This window comes from Rhipicephalus microplus, chromosome 1, assembly GCF_043290135.1.
Source record: "Rhipicephalus microplus isolate Deutch F79 chromosome 1, USDA_Rmic, whole genome shotgun sequence".
NCBI lineage: Eukaryota > Metazoa > Arthropoda > Arachnida > Ixodida > Ixodidae > Rhipicephalus > Rhipicephalus microplus.
In genome coordinates, this window is record NC_134700.1 from 170,163,290 (window position 1) to 170,183,687 (window position 20,398).

The window sequence follows — 20,398 nt, forward strand, 5'->3', positions numbered from 1 at the left end:
ATTTGCCAAGTGATTGCTAATGATGGCAAGTGTTCACGTATGCTGGTTATATTATCGTAAGCACTGGCTAATGCAACCCTCGTACATCCGTTCCGTGTAAGCACAACATAATTTTCATTCACTCTTGAATATCCAGTAGTGAAGTCGTGTGTGCACTGTCAGTTTTTATGAAAGAAAACATGAGAACGCGTGGCATGCGAGCTCCAGCGGCTGCATGCTTGCAGCGTGTTCAAGTGGGAGCGAGAGCAACGATGGATGGATGCTATGAGCGTCCCCTTTATAACGGGGTGGTGACAAGTATGCCACCAGGCTCGACAAAAAAAAAAAAAAAAACCTTTTTTCTTTTTTTTTATGTTGGCCTAATGCCTCTACTTCGATAAATTCTATCTTAATGGAAAAAAAGGTAAATTTTCAGCTTAAGTTCTCTGCCATTTACGGCACACTGTCCATATTTTATTTTTCCAATATTTATTTTTGTCCTTTCTCTCTAATTTTCTGCCACCAATACTCTAACCGTCTCTTACTTATTTCAATCGCGGGTGTGTTCAGCTTTCCATTGTTGTCCCTAAAACCCAAGGCTTCCTGTAGGCTCGTGCCCAAACGTACACCTGGGTGGATATCTCCACATTCAATCAGAACATGCTCCGCCGTTTCCTTATCTTTCCCGCAGCATGTGCATTGTTCTTCTTCTTTACTGAATCTTGCTTTATAACTACGCGTTCTAAGGCAACCCGATCTCGCTTCAAACAGTAAAGCGCTTCCCCTTGAATTATCGTAAAAAGCCTCCCTCCTTTCCACGGCCTCCTTTCGGCCTCCTTTCGCGCCATCTCTCGGTGAGCAAAAACAAGCAGTCATTGATGATAGCGAACCAGCGGTGAAATTGCAACCCCCTTTTCCTTGAAGGTTATTACCGGGCTCTTGCGTATTCGCATTGGAGGGGAAGGGAGGTCGCTATCTTCTCGCTGGTGCGATATCTTCACTGATTGCTTGTTTTTCTCACCGAGAGAGGACGCGAAAAAAGGCTGTGGTTGCTCTCGTTCCCATTCTAACGCGCTGCAAGCAGCCGCTGGAGCCAATGCCACCTAGATTGGAGCGCCCAGGCCACGCGCTCCTGTGTTCCCTGTCATAAAAATTGACAGTGTACATAGCCCACAGTGTACACGTCAGGACCGCCTGAAGGCCGCACCGTGGTGGTCTAGTTGCTAAGGTGCTCGGCTGCTGACCCGCATATCGCGGGATCGAATCCCGGCTGTGGCGGCTGCATTTACGATGGCGGTGAAAGTGTTGTTGGCCTGGGTGCTCATATTTGGGTGCACGTTAGGCACCCCAGGTGGTCGAAATTTCCGGAGCTTCCACTACGGCGTCTCATAATTATATGGTGGTTTTGGGACGTTAAACCCGACATATCAATCAATAAATCATCAAGGACTGCCTAAAGTTCTTTATAATAGTTTCCTTTTTGTCAGTGCTATAGTGGCAGCATTAGAGGCTTATACGTAATGCCATTTTACTGATGGCACACTATGCGAGTAAATCAGTCACAGGAAGCAACGCGCCAGTATACAGCGATTCACAGAGCTGCGCTAGTTTCGAAAGAGCGTACCGTAATTAGCGGGCCGCCTTCGAGGTCGTCGCGCACTGTGCAGTACAGCGTCGTCATTTGAGATGTTTCGCTTTTGCTGTGGTTGTTGTTGTTCCTGTTGTTGTTTAGATCATTATTGTTTTCGATACTCGGCCGAGTGCCGACTCGGGCGATGAGAGTGACCTCATTTCTAGCTGGTTTTGAAATTTGCTCGGTCGAAAATGAATTAAATGACGAGCATAGAAGATGTGGCTATAACAATAGGAAATGATAAAATGTGTCTGAAAAGGCTGATTTTCTTTGACTTACGAATATTAAGAAGGTTGTTGTGTTGTACCAGACAGTGTGAGTATCGTTCTGCTATGTCACATATTTTCAGTACACCTCTCTTTTATGCAACAGCGGGAAAGAACGCACATACACCATCACCTATAACTACCTCAACGTTGCTAAATGGTTTAGGAGCTTCAGATCCCCAAAATGTTTCACTTCTGCTTGCGTGTGCGTAATAATTGCGTAGGCGTGCGCTGTATTCTCCGTTGGCAGAAACAAAGCTTCGCCACAGTGCTGGTTGAATCCGAAAGAAGGTGTGCTCCGCCATGACTGCAAAAATAATATCGAAGGCATGATGTGCTTCTCACTAAGGCCTGCCATTGGTCCTTTGTCTTTTGGGATAAAGATACGAAGAGAACAGTTTTTTAATAAGACACCAGGAGTCCTTGGTTGCAGTCATCGTGGAAAAAAATCATCTGTATGCGCATAACCGTGTGCATTATAAAATGATGCAAAAGATCCTATTTTCTCTTTCCCAGAGGTTGTGTTTCTCGACGCGACCAGGCCAATTGGGTTTTATGCACTGACCTCTATGAACCAACCTTGCCAGTTGTCTATAAACGGGAGACCTTGCCTCCCGTTTATAGACGTTTTTTTTATTTCTAGTTTACTTATGCTTGTTTCAGTCTTCGTATTATTTCTTTACATCCCTCTCTTCGTTCCTCTTTCTCTCTTCTTACCTTCCTTTCCTTTATCTCTTCTCTCCTCTTCCCGAAAGAGTAAGCAGGTGTTGTGGCCCTCCAGGTGGCAATTGCCAGCTTGCTCTCTCCCTCTTTCCTTTGTGTCTTTGTTTATCCTCGCATGCAAATCAAATAAACAATAAAAAATGAGACCTGACAGGACAAATGAATGACGAGAATTGACGCCCACCTTTACGGATACCATTGGAGATTGTGACCACTCATTAATAACACACATACCTTCCATCGCCGTCCCCACTATGGCTATGTGGGAGGGGGAGTTCGCGGCGGGTGGCGCCCCCTAAACTCAGCATCACGCATACATACCTCAAGTATGGTTGACAGACCTTACAATCAACGAGGCCTGGTCGGTGCTTACTGCAATGAGTGATTCTTTCATTAGGATTCTGTGACACCGCCCTGGGACAAATGTGAGAGTTACTACCTGTTGATGCGCTGTTCACTTACCCGTTGAAATTAGGAGCGAGAGCAACGACAGCATCTTTTTGCGTATTTTCGCGGTGACCAAAACAAGCAGTCATTGATGACATGGCACCAGCGGCCAGATTGCGATCCCCCCTCCCTTTAAGTTAACAACCGTATGTAGTACAACAAACGGGTAAAGGTTTGTGGTTTGTTGTGTTCTTTTTTTTCTTTTAATACATTGGCTGTCAATATTTTGTTATGTCATACACGCCACACTTCGATGTATGTTGTCAGCAGTAGGTGCGTTGTCACGAATGAAAACATTGTAAATTGTGCCTCAAGCCCAAGGTGCCCCCCCCCCTACCCACCCCCAAAGGATTCAGTTATGGTACATACGAGAGAAGAGGAGATGTCACCGTGCTGTCGGACGCATTGTGTATTAGTTGATATGAGGTTTCAATAGAAAAGAACACTAACGACCGAAGACAACTGTTAATGCAAGCGCAAAGGTAAAAGGAAAGGCAAATTTCTAAAGGCAGTATTTTGAACGTTTTCTTCCGTACACGATTGACTGGATATTCCATAAAGTATTGGCCGGATATGCGTAACATCGGAGTGGAATGGCATTTCTTCTAATGAACGAGTGCAAATTGAATAAGATTTCCTCTGATTTCATGCCTGGTTAACGTCAGATGTTTGAAGGGTTACTTCATAATTCTTTCTGCCCACGATGCTTCCAGATTCGGGCCTTCATGAAACTGCACCAAGACGCCGGGGACGCGCTCTCCGAAGTCACGACCGTAGGCAACACGCAACTGAGCTTCGACCCGGAGGCGTTCAGCGTGACAATTGTGTGCCGGACGGACGCCGCGGAAGATGAAGCGGAGCCACCGGGCTCTCCTAGCGGTGGCCCGGAGACGACGCCGAACTCCACGTCCTCGCCAGCGATAGCGCTGAGCACGCCCAGTCTGCCTGCGAGCGAGCCGAACCAAAGCAAGGTGGAACAACAGAGGGTAGCCGCGGACGCCCAGTCTCGCCTCTACAGGTCCAAGTCGTTCCTGACCCGCATGCGGCTGGGCAGTGGTCTGGTGCAGCGGCCGTCTGGCGTGGCCGTGTCCCCGTGGTCGTCGGAGATCTTCGTGGTGTCCATGGACAACCACAAGGTGTTCACGTTCGACTCGACGAGCGGTCGATTCCTGCGGTCTTTCGGAAGCCGGGGCCAGCAGGAGGGCGAATTCCTGTGCCCGTTCGGCATCGCCCTATCGCCGATCGATCAAGAGATCCTCATCACGGACAAGTGGAAGCACTGCATTCACGTGTTTGACCGGGACGGCAACTTCCTGCGCCAGATTGGCATGAAGGGCCGCTCGGCGGGTCACTTCCGCAGCCCCGAGTCTATATGCGTGGACAACGCCGGGCGAATCTACGTGTGCGACACGTGTAACCACAGGATTCAGGTGCGTATTCCAGATTGCTCCAGAGGCTATAAGAGCAACTAAACATTCCTACTAAAATAAGTGGCCTAGTACAGTATGAGGAAAGGAAAGAGAAAAATGACTTCACTGCCACCGCGTTGTTGTTATATAACTTTAAAGCTGTTGAATTCACTACTTTCAAACACAGTCAGAAAACTCTTAAACGACCACCTCGAAATGAGCCATGAGCTGTGCCTCAAGTAGGCTTTCGCTTTGTTTCTTTGATTCATGTGCCCCGCGTTTATATGGTACTTCTCTGCCGGAAGTATCTGAAGCTTTGTTGCAGTTACTTGTCAACTTACCAGAATAATTCGAAACAAAATGGTAGATTCGCGCTTGGAAATGTGTGCATGAAGATTCTAGCAATATATTTTTACCGTAGACTGTCCAATTTGCAGATTATAATGAAAAACATCAACGCAGATTTCTTATCACTACTTTTTATGTAAGCAAGCACTCGATCTGCCAATCAATTGCAGGTTCTGGACCACGACGGCATCTTCCTGCGCGAGATTGGCACCCACGCCCAGCCCGAGAATGCATTCAACCGGTCCCGCAGCATGTTCCAGGAGCCAACGGGCGTCGCGGTCAGCGCCGACGGACAGCGCGTCGTGGTGTGCGACTTCGGCAGCCACAGGGTGCACGTCTTCTCGAGCGACGGCGAACACCTGCACACCTTTGGCCAGAAGGGCGCACTGAAGGGCCACTTCATGCACCCCGAGTGCGTTGCGGTAGATGGCCGAGGCTTCATCCTAGTCGGAGACAGCGGCAACGGCCGGGTCCAGATCTGCCGTCCGGATGGACGCCACGTGCGCACGTTCGGCAACAAGGGCTCCAGCAGTGGACAGTTCAGCTGGATCTCTGGCATCGCCATCACCGCACAGAACGAAGTGGTCGTGTGCGACTTCAAGAACCACTCGGTGCAGGTCTTCTGAACGCATGTCACTCCAGAATGGTCGCTTGTTCGTGATTCTCTTCTTGTGTTCCTGGTTGCCTCGTGTGCTGTTTGTTCATTGAGCGATATATTCTGACAGCGTACTGGTCAATCTACGTACGCACGACACTAGTGGCATTAGGCGCACGCACGACGTATAGGCGAGGATGTTCTTGTGTTCAGCATGTCAGAGGTACACTCGTATGTGTCTGTACCTGCTCATCAGCGGCGTGCGAGCATGCTTGAGATCAGAGGTGCGAATGTGTTTGAGCTCGTAAGACGAAACTATGCGAACACGACGTATGTGGCATTAAGGAGCAGTTGCCCAAGTGCTCGAGGAAAGTGTAATTTTTAGCGTGCCGACGCTTGGCATGTGTTCATCAGAGCCGTCACTGTAGTCTGACATGAGGTAAGCACGCATGCGATCGCACTGGCCACTCCCGTGGTCGCATGGCAACCGTGGCGTTAAGAGAGTGTACCAACTCGTGCGGTGCGAAAACATGTTCACGACTCAGCGCTATTTACACCGTTAAGAGTGACCAAGTGTATTCAAATGCCGAAGCACGCATTTGGACGCTCATTCGCTGCGGACAATAGCGCACCCAATGCAGCGGGTGGCCGAAGCTGTTTTTGAGCAGTTTACTTTCTCTGCAGGCACTTTACTGACTCGCCGTACAAGGTTTTACCAAACGGAACCGCCATTTGTCAGGCTCGGGGAAAGACTACATAGCTTTGGTGAAAAGTGACTCTTGGGAATGGGCGTTTCGGGTGAATGATAATGTCGCTTGTGAAAGTTATCAATTTTCCGAGTCACCGTCTTTGAGTTTATATTGCCACGGCTTTGTTTCTGTGGTGCCGTTGGCAGCTCTTGTGCATTTTTTCTATTAATTTGTAAAGGAGTAAAAGTGAGAAGGCCGTCGGTAAATGTACACCGCGGATAAATGGGAAGACTGCTTAATGGTTGCAATTAGCTCCTACATTTTGCATTTTTGAGGTGTTTACTGAAAGCGAAAATTTGAAGCTTGCCATTTACCCGATTGTATTTTAAAATTGTCGCAGCTATCGGCTTTGTTAAAAATCTCCACCAGACAAGTGCCTTAGTAAGCAACAGTCTACTGCCTGGCGTCTATTACAGACACGCGCTTTCCCCTGTCCGTCACTGTGCAGCCGTATTTACCCCGCTGTTCACACGCCACAATGCAAAGCGTGCTTCGCACCTAACGCCGAGCTCGACCATATTATATGGGCCTGCCCCGCAGCTACTCACTCCGTTAAACACAGCACGAACCCTACATTCACAATCACCATGGCCGAGCAGTGGGAGGCTTTGCTGCTCAGCACGTGCCCGGAGGACCAGCTCTGGGCTGTCCGGCTGGCCGAAGACGCCGCCAGGATTCAAGACCTGGCGGCCACCTGAGGAAGTGGGTAACAGAGGGGCCCGTCTTCCGGCCCCCGCCACCTTTGACCCCAACACGGGCACTTCAATAAAGTTTATTCTCTCTCTCCGACGGCGACGGCCTTCGGCGAAATGAAAAGCAAGCGAGACAGTACGGGTTGAACGCTTTGCTAAACTATTGTCTAAACTTCTCAGAGTTTTGCAGTTGCTGTTTTGTTAAGCGTAAAACATCGTGCTAGGAAATTGCAGTCCGTTTTTTTTTTTTTTGCAACAGCTGAAGTTACAGAAAGTTACGTAGTCTGCGTGTACAGTATAATGACCAAGTGATCGCGAGAGCAGTCCTCCCAGAATTGGGGCTTGTACACGTGCGTATACCTGTTCAGATTTCTTCGGTCCACGGTGCAATAGAGCTAAAGTTAATAGCGTTCTGTAGGCTTTTATCCTCATAGAATATCTGTCATTCCTGTGTGTGAACTCAGTCCTCAATTTTAACCTTCGTAGACATCCTAGTAAGGATCTTTGGGAAAAAAGTATAAAATGCTAAAAAAAGCCGTGTTGTCAGCACATTCGTGCACCGCTTTAAGCATACATATTATGTAGCGAAAGTACCGGCTTTCAATGAGTGCATTTCTATCGAAGAGAGCGAATTCTTTGATGCATGACAGATGACAGGATGACAGCAGTCTTCTCGTACGCTGCGAGAACCATATATATATATATATATATATATATATATATATATATATATATATATATATATATATATATATATATATATATATATATATATATTGACGTTCAAGAGCAGTAATTACGACGGCTTTATCTCATGACGCTGCTTATTTTCTTTGTGAGATTCAGAAATGCGTATTAACGTGATCGCCTGACGGGATCGTAATGTCCCTTGTGAACGCGTCGAAGGAAACTCGGGAAGTGTTTCGGGCCCGTTCGTGTAAGTCATTTTCTTATACTTATTCAACCGAATCAAGTTGTCGACTCAAGCTAAACAATCCGCATTACGTGGTTTCACAGCTACAAAAACTTCCATTACGCCAAAAAGGATAAGCGTGTTCAGTCTTTACGCTTACATTATTTTGTCTTCCTATGGGCGAATGCACATTTCTTGAAGGTTAGAGTGGGTTAGAGTGGGGACACATGCAGGCTAGTTAAAGGGGGACTGTGAGTGTGTACGCTGCCATCTCCATAGTCAAGGGCCATCTTCGAGACTCATGTCAACGACTTACATTCGTGGATTCGCTGCACTCATGGCAGATTTCAATGTTTCTTAACAGTAGATAATTTCGGGACTAACTACCGAGGCTCTATGCATAGGTTTTCGTGACTGTGGCTTAGCTGTTTTAGGACAGGGTTTAGTATCCGTAAAACCAGATGGGTGATACCCACACTGGTATACACAAGATAGGAAAAGTTTGGGGACGGATTATTTACGTATGCAAACTATCTTCCAAAACACAAAAAACCGGAACTCTGACGCAAATAATGGTTATCGCTGGACGCGTGTGCAGTGGTGGCAACTCACAGTGATAACGTACGCAAAAGGCTGGTGGTTACCATCTGATACAATCCATTAAATGGTACTGGCACCAATTTCCGTAGCTGAGTGTACTGCGTCATACAAATATCCTGTATATATAAATATACTGCCCTTAGCAAGCGTTAACCTCGGGAAATCTTTTTAAGAAACTTTGCCCTGTTATCAAAGTCAATTTGCACACCGCATGTCTGCTAAAATCGACATTATAGCGTGACGTGAGGCTACAGTATCAACTATACGGTTACTTCACGCTCCAGTTTGACTAGTTATGATGACGTTAGGTACCAAAAAATACGAAATGGCTGCTTTCGTGTCACTAACGGAGTCATAGGACTGTGGCAACGACGCAATATCTTGCGCCAGAACGTCACGAAAAGCTCACACGGTGCTTTGACGTCAGGGTACAGTAGGAACCGAAACCAGCCTTAAAAACATCTTGTAACAATATAATATCTCAGGTTGTTTGTGCCGAAACCACAATGTGATTATGAGGCATGTCGCAGTCAAAGGCTTAGGAAGTGTTGACCATATTGTGGTCTTTACAGTGCACTGACACCGCTCGGTGACATCGAAATGCGACTGTCTTCCTCCGTGACCCTCGGGTCAGCAGCCGACCACCCCAATGTTACACCTACACCGCAGTGAAAGACTTTAAAAAAACATGGTGTAATTCACTTTAAATGCGACGCACTTAATTAGGGTGCACTCAGACTCAGCTGTTCCGAGGCTGTTCAGGGCACGGCCTTTCACGTAACGCGAAAGAACAACTGAAAGTTTTTGTGCCGTACCCTTTTTATCAGGGGTTGAAAGAGCACGTGTGACGCGCGTAGGAATAGCAACATCGTGAGACAACTATTGGAGCAATGGATCTCGCCACTTTGTATATATAATAGTTCGCGCGAAAGGACCTGCTTACGCTGCGATGCACGGTTGGCGTACCGTGAAGCTTGGAGTGCCGGTGCTTCGTGCGCGTTATATGTATGTTCGAGTGAGCCCTGCTTGTCGTTGGAAACCTCTGCTGTGTGTTCTAGCATCGAAATAAAGAGTTGTCGCTTTCGCCGTTTCTGCAACATTCGTCACTCGGGGGAAGTATACTTCATTGGGCTCTATATAGAGCGCAACGACCGAATGCACAAAGGAGGGACTCTCAGCCACCGTAGGTATAACGGTAGGTGTGCTTGAAATAACGATGACACCTACAGCCTTCAAAAATGCGTTACACAAAAAAACAAAAAAAACTGCACGAACACACATGCTAGTATACACAGCGGTTGGTGCTTTACGCACCAAAACCACGATGTTATCACCATGGGCGCCCGGGGGATGGTTCCGGAAAAGTTTGGCCACCCCGTGTTCGTTAACGCGCACCCAATTATAATACACGGGCCTCAAGCATGCTGCCTGCATTTAAATGCGGCAGCTGTCGTCGGGGTTCGATTCCGTGACCTTTGAGTAAGCAGTCGAGCATTATATATATGACTACAAACTAGAGTATGCCGTGCCGGGTGAATGCATACTCTAACCCTGCGAAAAGGCGGTCATACTCTGTGCAAGGTATACATGGACTGGTAGCGAAGGCTCCATAGAAGCCCATACATTCAGAAAATGGTGGCTGATCAGCTGCTCATGGGGCTTAGCGCCATCTCTGTAAGGAGGGAACTCTTCCGGTGAAACAAAAATAAAGCGGATGTGACGCAATAGCTGGTAAGCAAGTGACATACTAGCACAAAAATTGATCTGAGATTGTTTTTCATAGGCCCCTGATCGCTAAGGACTCGCGCAAAGGCGATCGCCAGCGAGTCATCCACGAGTGCGATTCAAGTCGACGCCTGCTAATCTAATATTGACTCAAGACTAAATAGCGATGTTTAAGTGTACTACCGTTCACCTTGCCTCGGTTTTACAAAAAACAACTTATTCGTCGAACTTTTATTCGCCGTTCGTGGCATCTTCCGCCGATGAATTAAGGAAACTAACATCGCAGCGGCATATACATGTATATCGACACAGTGGCTTGTTTGTTTCACACATACGCTGGTTCTTTAGCATGCACAATGATTGTGATCTTCTGTTTTAACAGAAAAAAATAACGCCAAGTCACGCCGAAATGATGACACCTTAGTTTTATTCATTGGTCACAATAACTCACATTTATTACACTGCACAAAATGTTAATAAGATAAAAAAATTAGCGGACGCTCTCTGCGTTTTTCTTTGTTTTGTATTATGCTCCGACAAATTACCGCTACGTATGCGAATGAAGACATGCGAATGGTACCGTGATAGATAACTTGGCAATCTGATCACCAATAACGTGAATTGTAGGCACTGCATGCCCAAGAAGGAAACCGGGCTGCAGGAATACTGGTGGATGACAGTCACCACGAGCAGTGCATTCCGGAACCAGTGTCCTTGCTTCCTATCTAGAAGACATGGGTCACCAGGCATACGTTTGTTCGTACTGCATTCTTGCGCAGCACATCGTTTCCGCAGCTACCGACGAAAGCACTGAGCGTTAAATATAATTCACATGGTTCCGCTGCCCATTCGACACTGCACTGAAGACGATAGAACGCACCTAACAATTTCTCGCACAACAGAGAACGCAAGCAAACGCAGAACACTTCAAACACGTGAGGTGGTACGTTTTCGCAGACTAATTTTACGAGCAAGCCTTGCCATGTATACACATGTAGTGCAAGGGCTGCACTGAGTAATAGCGTGGCATAGGGCGCAAGAAAAAAATAAAGGATTTTTCTGTAATGATAAAACTGTCATAAGCTCTTTCTTCATTATACCTATAGATAATATTGCTCGAGAAAAGAAACCTCATTTGCGAAACACACATATATCTTCGACTTTGAATCAAACTTGGTTTTTTCACTATTGGTATTTGTTCCCTCCACACATAGTCGCGCTTCAATCGCAGCTCCCAAAACTCCTCATGCTGATGTCGTACGGCAATAGCTTCTGAACCACTTTTCCCCCTAGCCTTCGCGGCCTATTTAAATAGACCTTCCTCTGTGTTTGGCCGTACCTTATCGCTATCAAGAAAGGGGGCGGCTAACCTGGGAAAATGCTGCGACTAGAACATGCCATGCTCGGCGCATACATGGCTACTTGTTTAGGACGCCTCGACGTGTGCGTTCCATCGTATACGAACACTGCCATCTATAGGCGCCGTATTCTTGTCCTTGTATATGGCGCATGCGCACTTTGTTTTCCTTCAGACCCTTGTCGTTTTGTATAACGCCGTTGCTAGTCCCGGCGGTGTGTTAGCTTCTTTTTTTTTGTGTGTGTGCGGGTCTTCGAATCCAAGGCGTCATCGTTATTTCAAGCTATGTGCTAGCAGGCCCAGCACCAGAATCTTCTGCGGTAAGTGTGTATTGTCTTTTTTCAGGCTACTGCAGCCTACCGGATCCTGTTCTTTGTGGTAGTTGTTGAATAATACCGCAAATACAAGAACGAAATGGACCCACTCATGTTTGTGAATGCATTCGTATGTGAATGTGTGGCATATCTTGGTGTCGGTTTATCCAGAAACGACCTACAGCAAATATGAGGCGTCTCGTGCTGAGGGCTCTCTATCCGAAACAGGACTACATTCCTGCGACTGTGCCGTATGTGGCCACATACTCCGGTTTCTCCCGGCAGCACTCATATTTTGATCTGCAGTAAAAGGGATTGCCATATAGGAGACATTAGAAGTATACAGATTAACAGCAGACAAAGAACTGGTATTTTGCAGTCTTATGTCAAAGGTATTGGTGGAGAGATTGTAAGATAAGATTAGGAAGGGGAGATAAAAAAAAGCGTGAATGAGCACAAGTAATCGACCACTATTGCCAGCTCACTTTGATTGTGCAATAACATACCCTGTTATCAATACGTGCAGGTTGCAACGACATCTACAGGTTTGTTATATTTAAACACTGCAGCAGTGCAGGAGGACTTGTTGGGCTACTTGGCGTTTTCTGAACGTCACAGTGTGCATCGACGCCACAAGTACAGAAGCATGTAGGCATATCTTACAGCGTTGGGGTGGCCAGAAGGAAAGAGTCGAAAAAGGTTCTCATCCCGTCCTTAACCCGTAGTGAGGAAAATATTTCTGGCTCATCTTACAGCGTTGGGGTGGCCAGAAGGAAAGAGTTGAAAAAGGTTCTCATCCCATCCTTAACCCGTAGTGAGGAAAATATTTCTGGCTACGCTCCTGCATTATTCAAATGGTGGGCTCAGGTCTTTGCAACTCTTTAGTCTGCTGAGTCGCTGCCTCGAAGCACTCTTAATATTCAATAATATCCTGTAAATAAAACGCCATTCGGAACTTCTTGAGGGCCCGCTTTAGATTTACCCTAGGTTATTACATCTTTCTGTGACAAGTTCTGGGACAAAAACTTGAAGTCCTTGCTGTGTTGAGGTCATTGATATGTATAATAACGCGCACTGCTCCAGGGATAGGCAACCCCATCAGCAAGAAGCACATTAAAAGCTCTAGAAACCTCGGAGCTAGTATCCGGGAACCTTCCCTATAACAATATGAATTCGGGCCCATGTTCATGCAATTGTACACGAACCGCACTTTGAGACACTCGCCAGCTTCTGACACTACTGGTTGTGCGTGACGAAATGCCACGGTGTGTTCGCGTGAGTCATTTGTGTTCTCCTCTCTCTCTCTCTCTCTCTCTCTTTTATTCCGATAGCAATTATATGGACACTCTCGGCTGGATTATGCCGCCGGCGTTGCCGTAACTCACCGCATATGTATACTTATCAATATATGTATGAAAATGCAAGAAAGAAAAAAAAAAAACAGAAAAAGCACTCTGACGAGCGGAATCGAACGGAAGACTATCTATCTATCTATCTATCTATCTATCTATCTATCTATCTATCTATCTATCTATCTATCTATCTATCTATCTATCTATCTATCTATCTATCTATCTATCTATCTATCTGCCTGCCTACCTGTCTGTCTGTCTTTCTGTCTGTCTGTCTGTCTGTCTGTCTGTCTGTCTGTCTGTCTGTCTGTCTGTCCGCCTACGACATTTAGCTCTCCTGGCCGTTTGGATAATGATATCAATAGGAAACTTGGTACGATATAACATGACTGTATGATGAACATAACTGACTAGTGATAGCATGAAAATCATGGCATGTATGTCATAAATGTCAGGATTTACATGTCATGATCTTGCTGCTCTTGCGGTGGTTTCATCCACATGATATGTTGCAAAACTGGTACGGTATGACACAACTACATGGTGAACTCAAGCGACAGATTCTAACATCAAAATCATGACATGCGTTTCATGTAACAATATGACTACATGCCACACTCATAATGTGTTCGGGGTCATTTCGCTAGCTTTGCATATACCGTATTCGGTATTACGGGACGTGAAAGGATGACGAAAGTATCTGACTGGTGCAAACATGATAATCATGAGATGCGTGTCATGTAAAACATGACTACATGTCATGCTCATGATGCGCTCGTGGCCGTTTCGCTAGCTTCTCATGAACCAAATTCGGTATTACGGGACGTAAATGAATGACGAGGGCATGTAACTGGTGCAAACATGATAATCATCAGTATTTCTGGGGATCGTTTTCCATTTTCGTGCTGCTGTATCTGTTCCTTTCCCCGTTGGAGGACTTTTCTTAAGCCTTTTAGTGCATTCTTTTGCCGCCATTGGATGATCCCCGCCACATAACCGCACACTCGGTAACGCGTGGTCTTTTGGAGGGTCTGTAAGCCTGCAGCCGCCACACACATTCACAGTGGGTGTTGGACAGACGCCAGTCCTGTGGCCTTGGCTTTTACAAAGTTTACAGTATTGTCTTGTGGGTTGATATGGTAGACATGGCATCTCACCAGCATGGTAATACACAAAACGCGGCACAATGGGTCAATCGAAGGTTATCATTGCCGTCTCAGATTTTCCCAACATACGTGCTTGCACGATTGTGACGCCCTGTGTGCGTACTCTAAGGTTGCTGAGAAGTTCTTCTTCCGGTGTTTCACGTTCCAGTCCAAGCACAACTCCCCTGAGAAACCCCTCGGGTGTATAAATGTAGGCATTAGCGAGATTACTGGTGTTCCTGAAGTCGAGCGCCTTGATTTTCAAAATGTTCTCGGCGACGTGCTCGTGCGGAGTACTTGCAATGACTAATGTTGGATAAATTCCGGAGGCGCAGCAGGAATTTGTCACCTCTGCACATTTCCGCGTCTCCACATGCACGTTCAATCGCTCGTGCCACTTCATATGTTTTTAAGTCTCTCACCACGAGCCCTGGTTTGGGTCGTATAATAATTTTCATATCATTCTTGGGTAGAGGCGTCGCACGTGAGCGTCGGCGGCCTCTCATGGCACCCGACGCGTCGCGTCGACTCCCGTGCGCCCGCTCAGGCGTTCGTAACTGTCACCCGCGTTCCTCTCACTGTATCTGAAGCTGCTGTCCACCAGAGACGCCAAGTCATTAGTTGTTCTTTTCGTAAGATTTAGTGAAGTTTGCTGAAAATCACCAACTTGCCTGGGATCTTCCATGGCCCGCGCTTGCTTCCTTAGTCTCTTACGGTCGCGTAATGAAAGAGCAAGCTGCCACTGACCGTCTTTCGCCTCGTCGTCAGCTCCCTTTGATGCTTCATGGTGTTCGCTCGCGTCGCCGCTGGCTGACTCCACTTGTATCGCCTCGTCAGACGATGGGGAGTATTTGACGAAATCTTCTGCAGAGCCCAGTTCTGTGCTCAAATCTTGATCGTCCGTGTCCATGGCTTCCCTTGCCGTTACCTGGTCGTCGTCCGTTGGGTTATTGGCTGTTGCATTGGCACGGCCAGGAGAGTTGCTGGAATTCGATGCACTGCTCCCCGGTCCGCCGCTAGTCCTAGCCTGGCGGCCGGGCATGCCAAGTCCTTGGTCACTTCAGAATGGAGGAAATCGGTGTCGTTGTTTTGATACCTCGGAGTGAGAATTGTCACGTCATACTTCCAGACACACTTTGCGTTTCCTCTAAAGAAGCCATGAAGTTTAACGCAAAAACAGGCAAAATATTAGGAGCCGAGACGAACGCGTCCGATCCGCTCGACGCCACCTAGCGTCCTCCGGTGCAGTCTAAGTAACGTCGTCGGCGCGAAATGCAGCATGTCGCATTTCGCACCGGTTGCCACCGGGCCGCGCCGACGAATGCTCGTCGCACCGGTCGCGCCTGGCGACACACCATAGAGTGCTCGCGTTTTGCGTGTCATATAGTTTTTGGTGCTTTAGGTATTACGGCTTGGTGGCGCTAGCCACCGCCCGATGTAAAGGGTACAGCCATATCTATCCATCCATCCATCCATCCATGCGTAAACGTTGCGTCGGAGTATATTGGGCCTTTCATGACGCACTCGCCGCCGTTGCGCTAGCTTCACATGTACCAAATTTGGTATCACGGGAAGTGAATAGACGACGAAGGTAAATGACACGTCCATACCTGATAATCGTAATATGCGTTTTGTGTAAAACATGACTGTATACATGCTACGCTCATACCGTTTTTGCGGCCGTTTCACTAGTTCCACATATACTAAATTTGGTATTACGTGACGTGAATGGACGATGAATGTGAATGACGCCTCAAATATGATAATCATGATAAGCATTTCATGTAAAACATGACTACATGTTACGTTCAGACGCTCGCGGCCGTTTTGCTAGCTCCATATATACCAAAGTTATATGAGGTGACGTTAATAGATGACGAAGGTAAATGAAACGTTCAAACATGATAAATATAACATGAAAGTCATGTAGAGCATAATTCACCTCTGCCTCTTAACGTTGGGCTGATTTTAAAGCGACCTACCACCCTTCCTCATTCGTGCTTCGCATATCGTCGATTCAAACTGTACGTGTGATCTGTCTTTTTTTTTGTAAACATGCCAGCAGAGAAAAATGAATGAATGAGTGGTTCTTGAGAAGTGGAGAAATCACCTAATTTCATTCTGCCTCTTGGGCGACACGGCACAGTGCCTTGTAGAGGACAGGGGGGGAAGGGCGGGGGGTGGACGAGGGATAAACACAATAGTGGAAGGATGTAGATAGAGAAATATGACAGGGAAGTGACAGAAAAAGAAAAAGATAGCTAAGTTGGGAGTTGGTCGAAGAAATCCAAGGACGGGGCACCACACAGCGAGAGCTTCACAGCGTCAGGAGGTCGCGAAGGGCGAATCAGTCGGCGAAAGCTACGCTGGCGTTCGAGGTCGCGGGCTGCACAACCGTACAGCTTGAAATCCTGCGAACAACTAAGGTTAGGTTAGGTTAGGTTAGGTTAGGTTAGGTTAGGTTAGGTTAGGTTAGGTTAGGATTAGCGCCGAGTATCTGTGCCCTTTCATCCTCCCCCATCAATACAGAACCCCATTCACATACTGTAGGTCATAAAAAGGGTGCATCACTCTGAAGCATAGTTCTGAAAACACAAGCGATTTATTAATAATACTCCGCTATCGCTCAAACTACCTCCTTCTCTACTTAAAGGGGCCCTGCAACACTTTTTGAGCATGGTCAGAAAACGCTGCCGATTGGTAGCAGAGGCTCCCGACAACACGCGAGCCAAATATCATAGCGCAGCACGTGGCCTGGAATTCACAATAAATTATCAAAGTCGGCTAAAAATTGCTTTCTCTTTTCTCGAAAATTGGCGGAATATGCCCAGAAATCGCACGTGAATTAACCGTCTGTCAGCCATTGGCTGATTTGAACATGGCGCGCTTGCTCGTTACAGAGATTGCCGTGGAGGCCGCGACTTGTCCAGGCGTGCGCGCGATCCCACCTAAAAAGCGGCGCATTCGAAGGAGGAAAAAAAGAAAAAAGTGCTCAAGGCCACGGTGTGCATCTGACGTTTTTCTGTGGCCCTGCCATGTTTCCCTGCTTAGCTTCCTGTGCTTTCGTCGGGACGAGAGAAGAGAGAATGCAATTGCAGCATGCGACTAAATTTTGTAATCCACTCGCACTGGACGGATCCTTAAAAGTTTTGCGGCGTTGAATTCGTGAGGCAACAAGCTTTTCCAGTGAATTCTCTCCGTGGTTACTTGAAAAAGCGTTTCCGAGCCCCTTTAAAGGCGCACTCACACGAAAGTTTTCAGTTGCCGTTTTTTTTCTTCGTCAAATAAAAAGTCAAGCCTTCAAGAGCCTAAAAAATGCACTGCTACTGAGCGTGAGTGAACCCTAAAAAAAAAAGTGTTTTTAAGAGCTAGTTTCGGTTACTACTGTACCCTGACGTAACGACAAGAAGCGTCGTGACGTCATGTCATGACGCTTATTGTCACGTGCTCGCGCGAGATGTGTTCACGTTTCCACGGTCGGTCGGTAGCGTGGTACCGCTGGCGATCCCCAAGTGGCCACTTTGGAACTCTTGGTGCCGGACGTCATTACAACTGAGTCAGGTGCTGCTTGAAGTCAACGGGATTCGCACAGTAGCTAGACGTCAAGCAAGAGTTGATGTCGGCAGGTGCACAACTGAGACAATAAATTTAGTATGAAAAGAAAGTATGTTACTGTGCCCCGCAGTCGCTCAGAGCCGCCTATATTTATGGCAGTGCAAACAAACCTCCAAAAATTGGTGTCAGTACTCCGTCAGGCAGACTCACCACTGTCAGTTGATGTCCCTAGTGGCTCTGTGCCGAAAAAAGAAGACGTGTGATTTGCCTGCACCACTCGAACTATTCCGTGGTGAAGCATGGGAGGTTTATGAATCGTAGTGCTCGAGATTGGTTGTGCTGAAAAAAAACTCTAAAGAACGGAGTGGTGTAGCTGGCCCGTAGTGACACGGCACATGCCCGGTACTTTAGTCCGCCTAATGTGCGTTGGCTACGTTAGTTTGTAAAAAAAACAAAAAAAAAAAAACACCAGGCCTGCGTGGAAGGCGCAGCACAGTCACAGCGAAAGCTAGAAGAGCGACCTTTCAGAGCCTCTTCTAAACACTCATTGAGTAACTGCTGCAAGCACACTTGCTTGATACCCATTTTGCAACATTAAAAATAAATTTTTTTGGGTAGTAGGCCGGCATTCGCGCTGTTTTTAGTCATTCTTTTGAGAAGCCTGCTATCCGCTAAACACTTGCAAGGAAGTTCATGCCAATTGTTCATGCAGTGGCTGACGACGATGAGGAATTATGGCTGAAGTGGGTATATGTACCACAGTTAATAGTAGAACAAGAACAAGCTTTTTTAATGGGTTGGAGCAGTGGACGACCAACTCGCTGCTATCCGCATTGTGCGACGACTGGTTGTTCTTTCACTCTTTTAAAACGCTTTATAAGTCGTATTAACACGATTGTTTTGCCGACATCAAGCCTGCCAAGGCAAGTTTGTCACCAACTCCCAAGGAAAGTCGCATGATCGATAGACACGCCAAGCCACCACGGTCGACGAGATCTGTCTTCCGAGAAGCAGCTGCTCAAGTGCGCAGTGTTGTCGAGACTTTTGACCCCGTTCCGCAGTGGCTTCCCGTTCTTGACGCTTGTGTGTGTTTGCCTGACTTCTGATGAAGTATGTTCTGTGTACTTCACTGGTGAAAATGTCATTCATTAAAGGAAAAAAAAAACAAAAAAAAGACCGCCGTGACTCAGTGGTAGAATATTGGGCTAGCATCCAGTGGAACCGGGTTCGAGCCCCACTGCGATGTAGGCACTAGGTTTTTTTTTCCTTCCTTAATTCGTGCGACAGTGGTTATGAACACCAGTGGCGACGGCGGACAACTGCGGCGCTGCGCGAGACGTGAGTTGTGATGTCACAACGGCTTTCGCTGTAAAAATCGTAAACCAAAAGTAAATTTAGCTTCTGAGGTGCAATCCTACGCTTGTTTTCATGAAAACACCAGGCGAGCATAAATGTGGTCAAGACTCTTGGGCGGAATGAATATAGGGTTCATTTCTTTCTACAGCGTTAGTACACGGTAGTTTGTTTAGACGGTGCGTGCGACAGTGGGCTGCCACGTCCACAGCACTGTCGCGTCGCGTCAGCACGTTTGTCCCAAGCCGGCACACCTTCAACAGAGAGTGAAGAAAAGTTGTGAACCATTCCTGTGTGGTCTACATCAAAGTTTCAAAGACTATAGGTCTCAGAAAACTTGGAATTTCCCCATGATTTGCGATTGTATTCGCTCGAACAGCGCAGTATTTGTGGTCCGGATGCATTTTAGAACATGCAGGAGATCTAGGTTCCAGGCAACCTGCCGAAGCTGCGGAACTATTCAGCTTTTTCTTGTGTCTGGTGGTTCTTAAACATTGACACCGACTTCCTTGCATCTTTGGAAACGAATGAAATGGTTCAGAGGGTGTTGATGCTGCGACGTTAATGCGAATGGCGAGGTGCAGGTGCTTGTTCTGGTGAACGACATGGACATTACGGGCCACAATGTGTTTCTGTGCCGTTCATCACAGACAGTGTACTCGCAGTATGTGTAGAGCAATTGGAAACATAAAAACAGAGGAGCTTGTCAACCAAAATCAGGCAGATGCAGTTTATTCTCTCACAGTTTCCACAATATTGCACTGTTTCAGAGGTTCTATATAAACTGCCCATTTAGCAAAACTTATCCAGACACTTCAGTACCTATGACCGCGGATAATCATGTACACGCCCAAAACAAATAGGACCGCGCAAGAAATATCACTTACAGTGGTTTTATGGTAATTTTCATTGACGAACGCAGAAAAGTGTGATGACATTGAAATACAAACATAAGCAAAAAATTACTTTTTTGACCAACACAGTCATGCGTTTGCTTTTGAACTTGTGAGGCAAGAAGGAAATACCTACAGACTTACGTATATGATGAAAGAACTGGTATGAAAGTATTTTAGTGTTAAAGAATGTTAATGACTAGAAAGTTGGCTATTCTTACGACATAATAAATACGGATCAATTATGACTAGAATAAGTAATTTGTGGAACGGCACACTTCTAAGTCGCATCACGAATAATGCGCGGAACACAAAAGGACATTTCAGGCCTCACCTAAACCTTGGTGTGG

The 20,398-nt window shown here is 46.7% G+C and overlaps 1 protein-coding gene across 5 annotated transcripts in view; it reads left to right on the forward strand.

The window, feature by feature from the left end:
- The window catches only part of LOC119178620 (uncharacterized), a 151,913-nt gene extending 144,975 nt beyond the window's left edge, over positions 1–6,938 (forward strand). For all 5 annotated transcript variants that reach the window (XM_075887978.1, XM_037429836.2, XM_075887982.1 and 2 more), the window contains 2 exons: positions 3,762–4,478; positions 4,976–6,938. In XM_075887978.1, the coding sequence (XP_075744093.1) occupies positions 3,762–4,478; positions 4,976–5,431 (1,173 nt within the window). In that variant the 3' untranslated portion in view covers positions 5,432–6,938. The remainder of the gene's footprint in view (positions 1–3,761; positions 4,479–4,975) is intronic.
- The last annotated feature ends 13,460 nt before the right edge of the window (positions 6,939–20,398 follow it).